Here is a 13574-nt window from a genome sequence, read left to right on the forward strand (position 1 = left end):
GGGTCGCGAGTCTCCACGGCCTTCCCCGTCCACAACCATACACTTGGCCACCCGCAGGGCCTTGGCTCTTTGTGTGTCTGTAATTTTCATTTTATCAAAAACCTTTACATGAGCATGAAAATTTTATATTTCTAAGTTGAAAGGTGGAAAAATGAGCATAATTAGTAATTTCCAAAAAGGTACTTAACTGAGGAATAAAATGGCAAGTTTTTTTAACACCCAAAGCAAATGTTCTCAAACCTTTTGACCTTGAAACTATTTTACCCTGTAGTTTACAATTATTTATTTATTATCATTATTTTTCAACCTTGATCAGAGAGGCAGAGCAAGCCACCAGGTCTGGAACTCGAACCATGGTCAGCCGTATAGGAATCCAGCACTTTTAATCACCATGCCACCTGCCGGCCCCATCTTACCTCTTAAAAAGTGTCCAGGACCTGGAGCCAGCAGGTAGCATAGTCATTAAGGTGCTGGACTCCCACATGACTTACTGCTGTCCGTGTCCCAGACCCAGTGGTTTGAAAATCATGCCAGTCAGGTCCAAAATCGGGGGGAGAAGAGACTGTGGGATGCCCATCTCTCCTGTGTGGTGATTTCTCACTTTCTTCTCACTGTCTCTCCCAGTCTCTGACAAGCACACATGCCCCACGACCAAAAAACAAAAAAAAAGAAAGAAAGAAATCATTTTTTTATATATATATATATCCAGGACCTCAAAGTGCATGGTTTTTGTTTTGTTTCCCTCATTTGGCAGAGAGAAAGAAGGGGAAGGTGAGAAAGCACCCCATGGAGTGTGGTCACACCTCACCCCTTCTCCTTCGTTCCCTCCTTTGAGGATTTTGGATGCACACACGGACACGCCCGGCATGTTTTTCAAGCCACCAGGTCCAGGACTCAAACCACACAGTTGGCCCTGTATGGTCTGGTCACCTTAACCACCAGCCACAGGCTGGCCCAGGCTGCTTGGCTTTTGTGAAAAATATTTATTAATTCACTTTAAAATAGTAAGCCTATTATTCTTTCACATAAGTAACATAACTTCATGAAAAATAACTATGTTTTACCAAGAAAGTAATGAGAAGCGCGACCCTGTTTATCGTTTTTAAAATCGCTCTCATGTCTGGAAGGGAGAGGTCAGCTGGGCCCTCCGGGCTGTTGTGACATTGCACGTCTTGTAGCCTCTGGGAAAACCCACCTACCCTCATGGGGGAGCCACAGGGGTTCTGTGTCACGGAAATGGTTACAAAACCTCGCAGTCATTACCCTAAAGGGGTCTCGACTCTTGCACGCACTCCTTGAAGATGAACCCTTTTTTCTTAGTTCCGCTATAGGGCGCGTGCATTCACAGCGAGAGACAGACAGGTGAGTGAGAGGGCAGTGAGACACGCCCGGGGTATGGTCACGCGACAGTCCCCTCTCCTCCATTCTCCTCAAGATTTTGGGCACACACTCGCGCATACACACATATGCATACCCAGATCGTTTCTCAAGCCCACCGGGTTCGGGACTTGAACTGCTCAGCCGGCCATATGGACTCCAGCCGCCTTAACTCCCACACCACCTGCTGGCCCAAGGAACACATTTTAACACAATGCCTGGGGACTGTACTGGTCTCACGTGTCAGCCTGTAACCCTCCTCGTCCTCCTGAAAGTCTCTCCCCACACCCGGTTCATCAGCTGCCCTCTTGACTGCAGGCACCTTAATCCTAGTAGAGTTTCCATGGTGACGTCCCAATGGCATTTTCTGAAGAGTTGGACAAAGCTTTAGTAAGGGTAAAATCCAGTTCCTTTCTGATACTGCAGCCTGGTGTGTGTCAGTGTGCACTTCATTAGGCCGTGTCTTATAGACGGGTTCTCAGGCTGATCTGGCTCACGTGTGACAGGCCTGTCGCAGGGAGCTCACCTGTTCCCACACTGTCGATGTCACATGACTCCCTTGTAATAATGTCGTTCTTATTCATTCAGCCTGCACTCACCTTCGTTCCATATCCTCTTTTGGGAGTGGGGTGCAGGAAAAAGGGACAGTCATAGGCCATATATCAGTTGTTCGACCCGGAAGTGTTACCTGCCTGTGAGCATCCCTCTGTTGACTCTGAGAGCAGAATGGCTGCAAACCTCTGGTCTAGGCCAGCATCCCTCTTTTTTTTTTTTTTTTTTTAAGAGGTTTTTCGCTATAGGGCGCGTGCGCTCGCCAGACAGACAAAGAGAGACAGAGAGACAGAAAGCGAGAAATCACCCCCCCAGGGGGGATGGTCATGCCGCAATCCCTTCTCCTCTCGGGATCTTGGGCACGCGCACACACACGCCTGGCGTGAGTTTTAAGCCACCGGGTCCAGGACGCGAACCGCGGTCGACTACGTGGGAATCCAGTGACATAGCCATTACGCTAACTGCTGGTTCCCGCGTCCCTCTTTACCTGGATGAACTGGGACGCAGGAATCTGCCCACCGTGGTCTCCTAGAAGTTCTGAGGGAGTGCGTTGCCTTCACGCCGGCCTTTCTACTGGGTCTAGCCCTATAAGAGCTCGGCCGGGCTGCGGTTTGGCTCCTGTGGGGTGGGAGAGGAGAATCACGTTCTCTTCCAGCTTAGAGCCTGCAGAGACTCGGGCAGGATGGGAAGGAGACTGTTGGGCTAGTGTGGGTCATTTCGAGACCAGCTGACCCGCCACTGAGCCTCACCATTGCTCTTCCTCCAGGGTTCTCCAGCTCATGAACCTCACTGATTCCCGCTTGGCCCAGGCGGGGAACGAGAAGCTGGAACTGGCCATGCTGAGCTTTTTCGAACAGTTCCGTAAGATCTACATCGGGGACCAGGTGCAGAAGTCCTCGAAGGTAACAGACTGCTTCTCTTCCGCCTCTCACTATGGCGTGACCGAGTGAGGGCCGCAGTTGGGAACAGGTCAGGTCCAGCCTGCAGAGTCTGGGTACGCAGGAGTCCCCGTGCTTTCTCATAGTCCAGGATTCTGGCAGACTGATCGAGCACGCTCCACCTGTCAAACACAGGGCTGCTCGACTCAGCCGTTCCCCGCAAGGTGGTTTCCACACGTGAGCCCGTGTGCAGAGCAGCAGGGTTGGCATTCTTCCTTTAATTCCAGGACTGAGGGACCAGGCATGAGCTTGCCATCTCGCCAGCGTTTACTGCCCCTCAGAGACTAGCTCCTCCCTCCAGTCAAGTCTGCCCGGCATTGGGACTGTCTCCATTTCCTCCCACCCCCGCCCCCATGCATGGACAGCAGAGCAGGGTGTGGTGGTTCTAACCCATGTGTCTGATGCTTTCTCCTCCTGGACCTCCCCACCAGCTGTACCGGCGGCTCTCAGAAGTCCTGGGCCTGAACGATGAGACCATGGTCCTGAGCGTCTTCATAGGAAAAATGTAAGTGTCCCCGCTTGCCACCAGCAAGAGTCCCTCGCAGTCCTGTTGCAACTGTAAACTGTGATCTTGGCATCGTGCTGCCAGTGCTTGGTATTCCAGCATTGGCCGTTTGCGTCAGAAAATTGTGCATTGAGTGTGTGACAGCTGTGCTTAGAGATATGGCCCGGCCCCAGAGCATCCCAGGCCTGTACAGGCAAGGACTCCGTTTTATTCTTGTACCATCTCCTCCGTAGCCTCTGGAATCACGGGTGAAACCCTGTCCAGGCACTAGTGAAACAGACCTCCCTCCCTGGTGAGCGGGACTTGGCCTCTCACCCGGCCGCTGCGCCGCTGGGGATGCCGAAAGCAGGCGCTCGCTTTCTGGCACTGACGCCGCTAGCTCGGCCCCCGGAGGAGAGCCTGGCTTCGCGAGGGGCTTCTTCCTCTCAGGAAGTTTCATACCCTTGAGAGTCCTGAGTCTCCAAAATCCGGTGCTGTCTTATGAACTGTTCCAAAATCAGAGCTCCTAATTGACCTTTTCTTTGGGTTTTTTTTTTCCTTTTTAAGTTGTGCCCTTTGGTTACATCTCCCCCCTGAGGAGCTCAGTCTAGCACACACTAGAAGCCAAACGTATTACCCGGGGCTGTGTGCAGTGGCGTTTGGCCACTCCATCCAGGTGTCCCAACCCTAAGCACTCCTGTCCACGAGCTGGTCAGTAACTGACGCTGGACAGAGCAAAGGAGGTCTGAGGGCTCCTCCGCCGAGCGCCCGAGCATGGGCGGCTAGGATTCTGCAGCCGACAGTGGATGGCGCCGGTGCAGAGGTGCATGCGTCCGCGTGTTATCACTGCCGCAGGAATCTCTTACCCTTGCTGCAGAGATCAGCCCTGGAGTGCCCCAGAATTCCAAGGGCCTGGGTATGGGCCAGTGTAGCTTTGGAACCAAGTAGTGAAGATTATCTGAAGGATAATTTTTCTAGTCCACCAAATGTAAGTACGGAGATTTTATGCCCATTTTTTTTGTGGTCGTGATGTCTGTGAATTGGTGATGCAGATGTGTGGTGACTTTTGATGGATGATTTTCTTCTTCTCCCAGCCCTCGAGGAAACCAGGCAAATCAAAAGTGTCTCTGGCTTGTCTTTTCTCTTGTCCTCCAGCATCACCAACCTGAAGTACTGGGGCCGCTGTGAGCCAATCACCTCCAAGACGCTGCAGCTGCTCAACGACCTCTCCATCGGATATCCTTTCTGGGGCAGCCCCCGATGGTCCCACTCTCAACGCGCCTTAGTGTGTACTCGGGTACTTCCAGCCCCTCAGAATGAGCCAGCGCACAGCCGAGTAGTGTACTGCAGGTTTACCCCTGCTCGGAAGGTCTGTCTCATAGGCGTATAGTCCGTGTGGTCAAGGTTCGGGCACTTAGTAGAGGCCGAGCCCCGCTGAGGATGACTCAGCCCTTGGCAGAAGCGTCCACAGAGGCAGCGGCCAGCCTTCCTCTTGACTCGGGTTAGGGCTGCTGTGGTCTAACTGGCCCCAGGACAGCTGTTCACGTCAGGGTGAGCCCTGTGAGGTTACTGGAGGGACTTTTCTCAGTCCCCCCGGCGTGCCTGGCTGCCGCCACTCTCAGTGGGAGAGCTGCCCACTCGTGCACGGGTGCCGAGGCAGGGCTGCGGGCTCGGTCCTCTCTTGGAGTCCCTGCCCTCGCTGTGCTCGGCCCTTAGAGGACCTGCTAGGGCTGAGCTCCGCTGGGCGTTGGCGTGGGTGTTCTCATCGATCGGTTAAGTACTGCTTTGAAGAGAACACGTTTTCCTTCGTCCAGGGCACTCAGGCGGTGTGGGAAAATCAGATGCGAGGGTAACCGGTACTTTATTCTGGAAGGTTTCCGCTGCCTGAAGGTTGGTTGGTTCCGCTCTTTCCTTGACCGTTGCCCCGTCTTTACGTACAGCAGCGTGAGGAAGCTGGTGAAGCTTAGTGCGGTACAGTTCATGCTGAACAATCACACGGTGAGTACCCGAGCCCTGCCGGCCCCCCACGCACACACTCCTAGACATGCAGAGATGGGGACCGTGGACCGAGCCCCATGGTGCTAACTCCCAGCACACCACCAGATCAGCCTGAGCAGTCGTCAGACCTCTCACGGTGAAGTCACCGCAATTATTCCTGCTTTAGATGAGTTCGTACTGCTCACAGCAGTAATCCAAAAAATCAAGAGGAGAATAATCCTCAGATCCTTAAGGATGACCACGAAGCCATTAGCTAGAAAGGGCTCAGTTCTCAAAGTACTGACTTCCTCCTGCCTCTAACCCATGTTTTTACCTTTTTAACTTGTTTTCTTTTTTCCCATAGAGCGAGCACTTTTCATTTCTGGGCATTAACAATCAGTCCAACCTGACAGACATGCGGTGTCGGACCACCTTCTACACGGCACTTGGGCGTCTCCTCATGGTGGATTTAGGTACTGCAATAAATCTAGAAGCTCATGAAGTGACCTGGCGCGGTTCCAAATTTTTATCTGCGGACAGAAAACAAGTCTGGGGTTCTCCTGTAGTTCAGCAGTCAGAGTCACCAAAACAGCAGCCAGCCCCGGCCAGGTCACCCTGGGCCTGTAACTGGGAGAAGACTGTGTGCAGGCTGCAGCGTCTCTCCTAGGTCTCCCCGGTGCAGCTGCTTAGCCAGCAGACCCCTGCCCCACACTGAGCCAGACCTCGGCCTGCCCGGTCCTCTGGCACATCGGAGCCAGGAGGGCATCACCACCTCAGCGGTGATCGCCGCGGCTGGGGAGGGGTCACCTAGTAACGCACTCGGTGATGCCATTCCAGTTTCAAGCTATTTACATGTAATCCTACTAAGGGACATCATAAAAGGAGGGTCACCAGCAAAGTGAAGGAAGTGCCCCCAGCCCCTCTGTCAAGTCCACGTCTCACCCAGTTCTCCACACCAGCCTCAGTCCTTCCAGCCGACTCCCAAGTTCTCTCTTAAGCCAAAGTAAATCAGTGACGTAACACACGCCCATGGAAATCTGACTCAGCAAAAACTGAGCCACCCCGGGGCTCGATGATTCCTGTCACCGGCTGGTGTTAAAATTCTGGTCTGTAGGTCCGTCTTACGCCTAAACTGCTCCCAGACTGTGGGTACCAAGGGGGCCCCTTCCTTCTCGGGTCTGCTTCTTTCTCCCCCTTTCTCCTGTACGACCTGCAGTCTTGGCGTTGGGGTCACGCAGGGCTGTCTCTCTCACAGGAGAGGATGAAGATCAGTACGAGCAGTTCATGCTGCCCCTCACGGCAGCGTTCGAGGCCGTGGCCCAGATGTTTAGCACGAATAGTTTCAACGAGCAAGAAGCAAAGGTGAGTGTCCCGCCCTCTGGCCAGTCACTCCTATCGAGGCCAGCCGGCCCTGCCGAGAGCTTTCAGTCCAGCATTTGAAAGTTCTGCTCTTAGATCTGAGGGTTTTGAAACAGAAAGAGTGGTATAGACTATAGGCTTGTTTTCACATCCAAGTGTGTTCTTAAGCAGTTCTTAAGACTTTTTTTTGTCCAAGTGTTCAAATGTGTTAGCATAAAGTTATTTATAATTTTCTTGCGGCCTTTCTAATCTCTGTTGAATCTTCAGGTCGCTTTTTCACTCTACTCTGCTTACTAGCTTTGCTCCTTCCTAGATCCGACCTGCCAAAGACTTGTCAGTATTACTGATCTTTACCAAAAAACAGAACAAAACGCTTTTTTTGGCTTTGTTTCAGCTGTTTTATCTGTGTGTTTTATTTGTTTCTACTCTTCCCTGTTTTCATGAAGGCTGTTCTAACTTATTAACTTTTCATGAAGGCTGTTCTAACTTATTAACTTTTCAGCTCTTCTTCTCCAGTATAATAAATATAATAGAGCAAGGTTTATTTTTGTGCATTTGGAGGGAAGAGTCTATGTGTGTGATTTAAAAACATAATAGTGCTGTTTTAGCCATTTTCACGTGTAAGGCTTAGGAGTACTGAGTATTGCTTCATTGTCGTGGCAACGTCTCCTGACTCCGCAGCCATTCTGTTATCAATGAGGTCTGTGAGTTCTGATTTCCATTAAGATTTCTCCCGCCACCTGTGTCACTTAGAAGAGTTTCAGGGCTGGCCTTATGGTCTGGTGGTTAAGGGGCCTGGATCCCACACGGCTGCTGCACAGGTCAAAGCCTGGCCCTGGTGGCCTGAGAAAACCCCCAGGCATATGTGTGCACCTAAAATCCCGACAGGAGAGAGAGTGGGGAAAAGTACTTGGGGTGTGATTGTGCCTGTTGGGGAGAGCTTTCTCCTTCACCTCCCCCTGACCTCCAGTTTTTTGTTGTTTTTTTTTTTAAGCTGCCAGGGCCAGGATTTGAACCACATGGTTGGCCCTATGGTATCCAACTCCCTTAACTACTCAGCTACAAGACTAGACCTAGCAAGTCTAGATTGTCTTTGTCTTAGACCAGACTGCTCTCAGTCTGGGACCAGAGCTGTTTGCTTAAAGCAGACTGTTCACAGACGTGAGTCGTTTTGCCAAGTGAGTCAGGTCCCCGAACGCACCACCCTCCTGACCTGGGTTCTAAGAGCAGACGCACTGCTGGGCAGGCCCCAGGGCCAAGTTCTGTTGAGAAATGGAATGTTGGGTTTGGAGTCTTGAGATGCGCCCTCCTGCCACCAGTAGCACGGCTGTTCTTAGGCCTCTGCGGCCTCAAGTCCTCCCGTGAGAGGAGACAGCATGCTTGACCAGCTCCGCGAGTCTCGGACACCCAGACCAAGGGCAGCCCCCCTCTGCTTCATTCTGTCGGGGTCTGCACCCAGCTCCCCTTCAAACGTGTGTGACACCTGGGTGGATTTTTTTCTTTTCTCCAACTTTTTTTACGGGCTCTTTTATTATTCCACTTCTTACACGATTTAGCACTATAATATCTTCGAGCCTCTCCGTTCCTATCTTTGTCGTAATGGGTCAGGGCCCATCCTATTTTCTTGTTACTACAAGCTACAATACCAGTTTTCCAAGTAAGATGCCATTCTGGGGCCAGCAGGTGGCATGATGGTGAGGCAGCTGGATCCCTCCCATATGGCCAACTGCACGGTTTGAGTCCCAGACTCAGCAGCTCAGAAACCATGCAGGGCACGTGTGCATGTGTGCCCAGAATTCTGAGAGGAGAATGGAAGGGAAGGGACTGTGGCTCGGCCACCTCCCCTGGGGTGTGACGTCTCACTCTATCTCCTGTGGGTATATGTGCCCCATCGCAAAATTTTTCAAAAAAGGGAAAGATTGCATTGTAGTGGCGGACTCGGGGTGTCTGGGAGGGAGGCAGACCTGGGCTAGAGAGCACGGAGCAGCTCCAGCCTGGCCCTGCCGAGAGCTGTGGTCCTACCTCCCAGCACACCACCAGTGTGTGTGCCACTTCTGACCTGTGTGCCTCTGCTGCAGCGGACCCTCGTGGGCCTAGTGAGAGACCTGAGAGGGATCGCTTTCGCCTTCAACGCCAAGACCAGCTTCATGATGCTGTTCGAGTGGATGTATCCCAACCCAGACTGGCGGCACTGCAGCCCCTGGTGTGGGGGGAGGGGTCGGGAGGAAATGCAGGGAGCAGAGAGGCCTGCAGGTCCCGTACCCCCGGCCCATGGTGGTCCGACGGCGCGGGTCCTGAGGACTGCACACTGTGAGGCGGTTTTCCGGTTTCCCTTTGGGCCGCAGACATAACTGCCCATGGGACCATGTACTGCTGCAGACTGGGGCACGTGACCCTCACCGCATTTAGGCTAGAGGGACATTTGAATGCACTGAGAAGACAGCTTCTAGGAATTTCGAAATCCCACCTTTACTGACTTCGTGACCTTGAACAGATCGTTTCAAATCCGAGTGCCTAGGACACGTCCCCCCCCATCACCTAGTAAAAGCCGTGTGAAGTAAGAGCTATGGGGTGTACCGCGCGTGTCACGCACTCAGACGGACAGCTCTCCGCAAGTGCAAGCGAGCGTGTCATTACGGTTAAAGGACACACGCAACTTCGGCGTCCTCTGCTTAGACTAAGATTAGCAGGTAAGAGGCAGAGATCAGCTGGATTTGGCAGCGTGTGCTTGGCTAGAACTGGGCAGCCGTTTCGAATTCTGTACCTGTTTGTACTCGGAAGCCGTCCTTAGCTTCTCCTGCCCAGATATCCGTCCTACATGCCGATTCTCCAGCGGGCGATCGAGCTGTGGTACCACGACCCAGCCTGCACCACCCCCGTGCTCAAGCTGATGGCCGAGCTAGTTCACAACAGGTGAGAGGAACGCGGCCTCAGGGCACATGGGCCCTCCTCGGAGTCAGCCCTGGGAGGATTTGCTCACCCTGAGCTCTGGGCAGACTGTGGGAGAGGGCTCGATTCGCTGCTGTCAGGACTGAAAACTGCTGGAAGTGTGGGGGGTGAGTGTGACAGGGTGTCCTCCGACTCTGCTCAGCGCCGTGCCTGCAGGAGGTGAGGTCCTTGCGGAGGTCTTTGCCAGAGAAAGACAGAGAGAAGGAAAGTGAGAAGTCACCGGGGGATGGCCACGCTGCAGTCCCTTCTCCTCCATTCTCCCCCTGGGATTTTGGGCACACGTGTACTCACTCCTGGCGTGATTTTCAAGCCAACAGGTCCAGGACTCGAATCGTGGAGTCAGGCATGTGAGACCCAGTGCCTTAACTGCCACGCCACCTGCTGGCCCAAGATAAATTACCGTAAGAAGAGTCTAAAGAGACCCATTGTTTTAAGAAGCGTCAGATTCCCCTGCCCACAGACACGGGTTAGCGGCTGGCAGAGGTGCCCCCTCCGTCGCATGTCAGGTAGAGACGAAGGAAGGAGGGCTTTTGTGCTAGGTTACCTGTGCGAAAGAAAGGCATTTCTTAGGCAGACGGCAGCTGGATCTATAAAGATACACTTTTTTTAAAAAAGTGAGGAAAATGTCTAAAACACCACATTTTTCATCTGCCCCATAATTTAAGGGTAGTGAAAAAGAAAAAGCTCCTAGGCTTTGCTAGAATTTTGGTCTTGCACCTGTCTTGGGGTGCTCCTAGGAGAACTAAGGCCTGTCAAGCATCCTTAGTAGGGGAGCAGGCAGTGCTCAGAGGCTGTAACCTCCCACGAGGCTAAGCGCTGAGACTTGTTCACTCGTGAAATAACTACTTCAGTGCACCTGCCCTCTGCCGGGCGCTCGCCAGGCTCTGTACCACACCTCTGCCCTCTTCAGGGTTACATGCGATGGGGAAGACGACGGTGACAGCCACAGACGATCATCTGAGACAGTGGTTAAGTGCTATGAGAAAAGCAAAGCATGGGGGCCAGCAGGTGTAATGGTGGTTAAGGTGCTGGAGCCCCACGTGGCCAACCACAGTTCAAGTCCTGGACCTGGAGGCTTGAAAATGAAGCTTGAAGGGGCCAGCAAGTGGCATAGTGGTTACGGCACTGGACTCCTGCACAGTTGACTGTGTGAGTCCCGGACTCAGAGACTGGGCACTCGCACCAGGCATGTGCATGCCCACAGTCCTGGGAGGAAAATGGAGGAGAAGGGATTGCTGTGTAGCCATCCCTCCTGAGGGTGAATGGCTTGCTTTGTCTGTCTGTCTGTCTTCGGTAATCGCACATGTCCTAGAGCAAAAGTCTCTTTAAAAAAAGAAAGGCGTGCTTGAAAATAACCCTGAGCATGTATACATGCAAGCCCAAAATCCCAAGAGAACAGGTTGTGGTAGGCCATGCGCCCTGGGGATGTGCGCGCGTGCCGGCCCGCCCTCCCTCCCTCCCCGCCCCCCCTCTCTCTCTCCAGTGAGAGTGCACAAGCCCTATGGCAGAAACCTAAAAAAATAAAAACAAAGCGAGGTGATAAAATAGAGGGGAATTGAAGGGCAGGAGGAGGTTTCAGGAAGACACCATTTAAGTTGGGATCCAAATGTGCAGACTCTGGTCGCCCTGCAGAACAGAGCTGTTCAGACAGGACGCGCCAGCAAGGACCGTGGAGCGAAGGGCTTGCTGGGCCTTGAGGCAGCCCTTGGCCGGAGCCTAGAGTCAGGCAGTCAGACCCCCGGGCAGGCCCAGATAGGCAAGCACCCAGGCAGGCAGCCAGGGCTGGGCGTGTTCTCGGTGCCGTGGGAGCTGCCAGCATGTCCTCAGCGGGGGATTGGAGTGACCCCACAGGTAAGCCCATGTAAAGGTGGTGTTCCGGCTACCCACCCCGTGATGCATGGGACTGCAGGGACACGCGTGCGCGTGAGGGGCCCATGGAGGGGGCAGTCGTAAAGGAGTATCAGCACAGCTTCAAGCCGGACTTTCAACGTGTATTTCTTTCTTGAGAGAGAAGGAGAGATAGGCACCCCAGCAGGGGCTTCACGCCGTGCCGCCCGCCAGCCTTAGCCAGCTGGATCGGGCACGTGCTCACAGCGGGCTCAGCTGGACCCAGAGTCTGCAAGGGCAGGAGAGAGGTCAGGGACTGCCGGTTCGAGGCCTTGCCAGCTATGGAGTACGGCCCCGTAGCTGCACCAGCAGGCAGGGACTTGGAGCAGGTGGACGTGCCCGCCCTGCCTGCCCGCCTCCGCTGGGGCCTTCGGTCCTCTTAGGTCTCGTCCTCGTGAGGCAGGCCGGTGTGTGTGCCCTCCCTTAGCCGCCAAGGCTCTCGAGGTGGGCTGTGCATCAGCACCGAGAGGTGTCCAGTGGGAGCCACACTTGAATCAAGTGAAATGAGTATTTTAAAAGAGTAATTCATCTGTTGCTGTATTTTTTTTTAATGTTTTCAGTTTGAGTGACAGAGCTTGAATCTGGCATGTTGGTTTTTGAGGTATAAACAGCATCACCGGCCAGATACCTTCCGTTGGCGTGGTTGCCCGCATTCTGATAGGCAGCCAGCACTTCACCCGAGGTGCCCCACGGGCCCGAGCAGCCCGTCTCCCAGGCAGACCCTCTGACTTCTCCGTCTGTGTCCTCTGCTCAGGTCCCAGCGACTGCAGTTCGACGTCTCTTCCCCCAACGGCATCTTACTCTTCCGAGAGACCAGCAAGATGATCACAATGTATGGTGAGTGCTGTGAGGAGACGCCCGGGACCCGACGCTGCTGTCCCCGTGAGCAGGGTGGCCTCGAGCCAGCCTGGCAGAGCGGCAGCTGTCACGGGGCTGCTGGAATTCGCGCATCTAGACAGGCAGGTTGAGTTGATCTGCCAGCTACCTACCGACGGTACTGTGGTTAAGAAAGAGCATGTGGGGGCCAGCAGGTGGTGTAGTGCTTAAGCCACTGGACTCCCACATGGCTGACCATGGTTCGAGTCCCGAACCTGGTAGCTTGCTTTCTCACTCCTCCTCCCCCATGGTGAGTACATGAACCCTACAACCAGTTACAAAATAATAAGAAATAAAGTTAAATCTTTTCTTAAAACAGCAAATGTGTGTGTGTGTGTGTCCATCCATTTTATTTTCTTTTATTACGTGTCTGCTCAGGCAATCGCATCCTGACGCTTGGAGAAGTCCCAAAGGATCAGGTCTACGCCCTGAAGCTCAAGGGCATCTCCATCTGCTTCTCCATGCTGAAGGCTGCTCTCAGCGGGAGCTACGTTAACTTTGGAGTCTTCCGTCTGTATGGGGACGACGCCCTGGACAACGCCCTGCAGACCTTCATCAAGCTGCTTCTGTCCATCCCCCACAGTGACCTCCTGGTAAGCCGTGGGCCTCGCCATAACACCTGCCTTCCCCCGCCTTCGGTCCGTTCTTTAACCCGAGACCACAGCGGAGCGTTTCCCTGGAGACTGAGCTAGCGCCTCTGCGCTGTAACTAAGCGCTCCCGGCTGGCCGCTGTGCTGGAGGTCTCCCTCCGTGCCGGCCGCGGTGCCTGGGCTGACTGCCGTCCTCCCCGCAGGACTACCCCAAGCTCAGCCAGTCTTACTACTCGCTACTGGAAGTCCTGAGCCAGGACCACATGAACTTCATCGCCAGCCTGGAGCCACACGTTGTCATGTATATCCTCTCCTCCATCTCCGAAGGACTCACTGCACTGGGTGAGCACCGGCGGGGAGCGGGCGGGCGCACCGGTCCCACCACCTAGCTCTGAACCGAAGCAGCCTCCCCCCGTTACCAGAGGGTGCCCGCTCTGGGCTGTCGGCCTCAAGGACATGCGCATTCTACCCAGCAGGTACTGACCAAGCCCTCCGAGCCGTCCTCGGGACCAGGCCCTGTGCGGGTGCCGAGGACACATAGCCTGTGTCCTTAAGAGCTTTTCTTTCCTTTTTTTTTTTTTTTTT

General features: G+C 53.8%; 1 protein-coding gene across 1 annotated transcript in view; it reads left to right on the top strand.

Moving 5' to 3' along the window:
- XPO7 (exportin 7) overlaps positions 1-13574 on the top strand; it is a 44409-nt gene that overhangs the window by 21687 nt on the left and 9148 nt on the right. The window contains exons 15-25 of the mRNA XM_014590881.2: positions 2696-2831; positions 3299-3372; positions 4507-4587; positions 5286-5349; positions 5693-5801; positions 6584-6690; positions 8766-8854; positions 9493-9600; positions 12278-12360; positions 12778-12992; positions 13193-13331. Of these exons, the coding sequence (XP_014446367.1) occupies positions 2696-2831; positions 3299-3372; positions 4507-4587; positions 5286-5349; positions 5693-5801; positions 6584-6690; positions 8766-8854; positions 9493-9600; positions 12278-12360; positions 12778-12992; positions 13193-13331 (1205 nt within the window). The remainder of the gene's footprint in view (positions 1-2695; positions 2832-3298; positions 3373-4506; positions 4588-5285; positions 5350-5692; positions 5802-6583; positions 6691-8765; positions 8855-9492; positions 9601-12277; positions 12361-12777; positions 12993-13192; positions 13332-13574) is intronic.

This window comes from Tupaia chinensis, unplaced genomic scaffold (assembly GCF_000334495.1).
Source record: "Tupaia chinensis unplaced genomic scaffold, TupChi_1.0 Scaffold000494_1, whole genome shotgun sequence".
Lineage (NCBI taxonomy): Eukaryota > Metazoa > Chordata > Mammalia > Scandentia > Tupaiidae > Tupaia > Tupaia belangeri.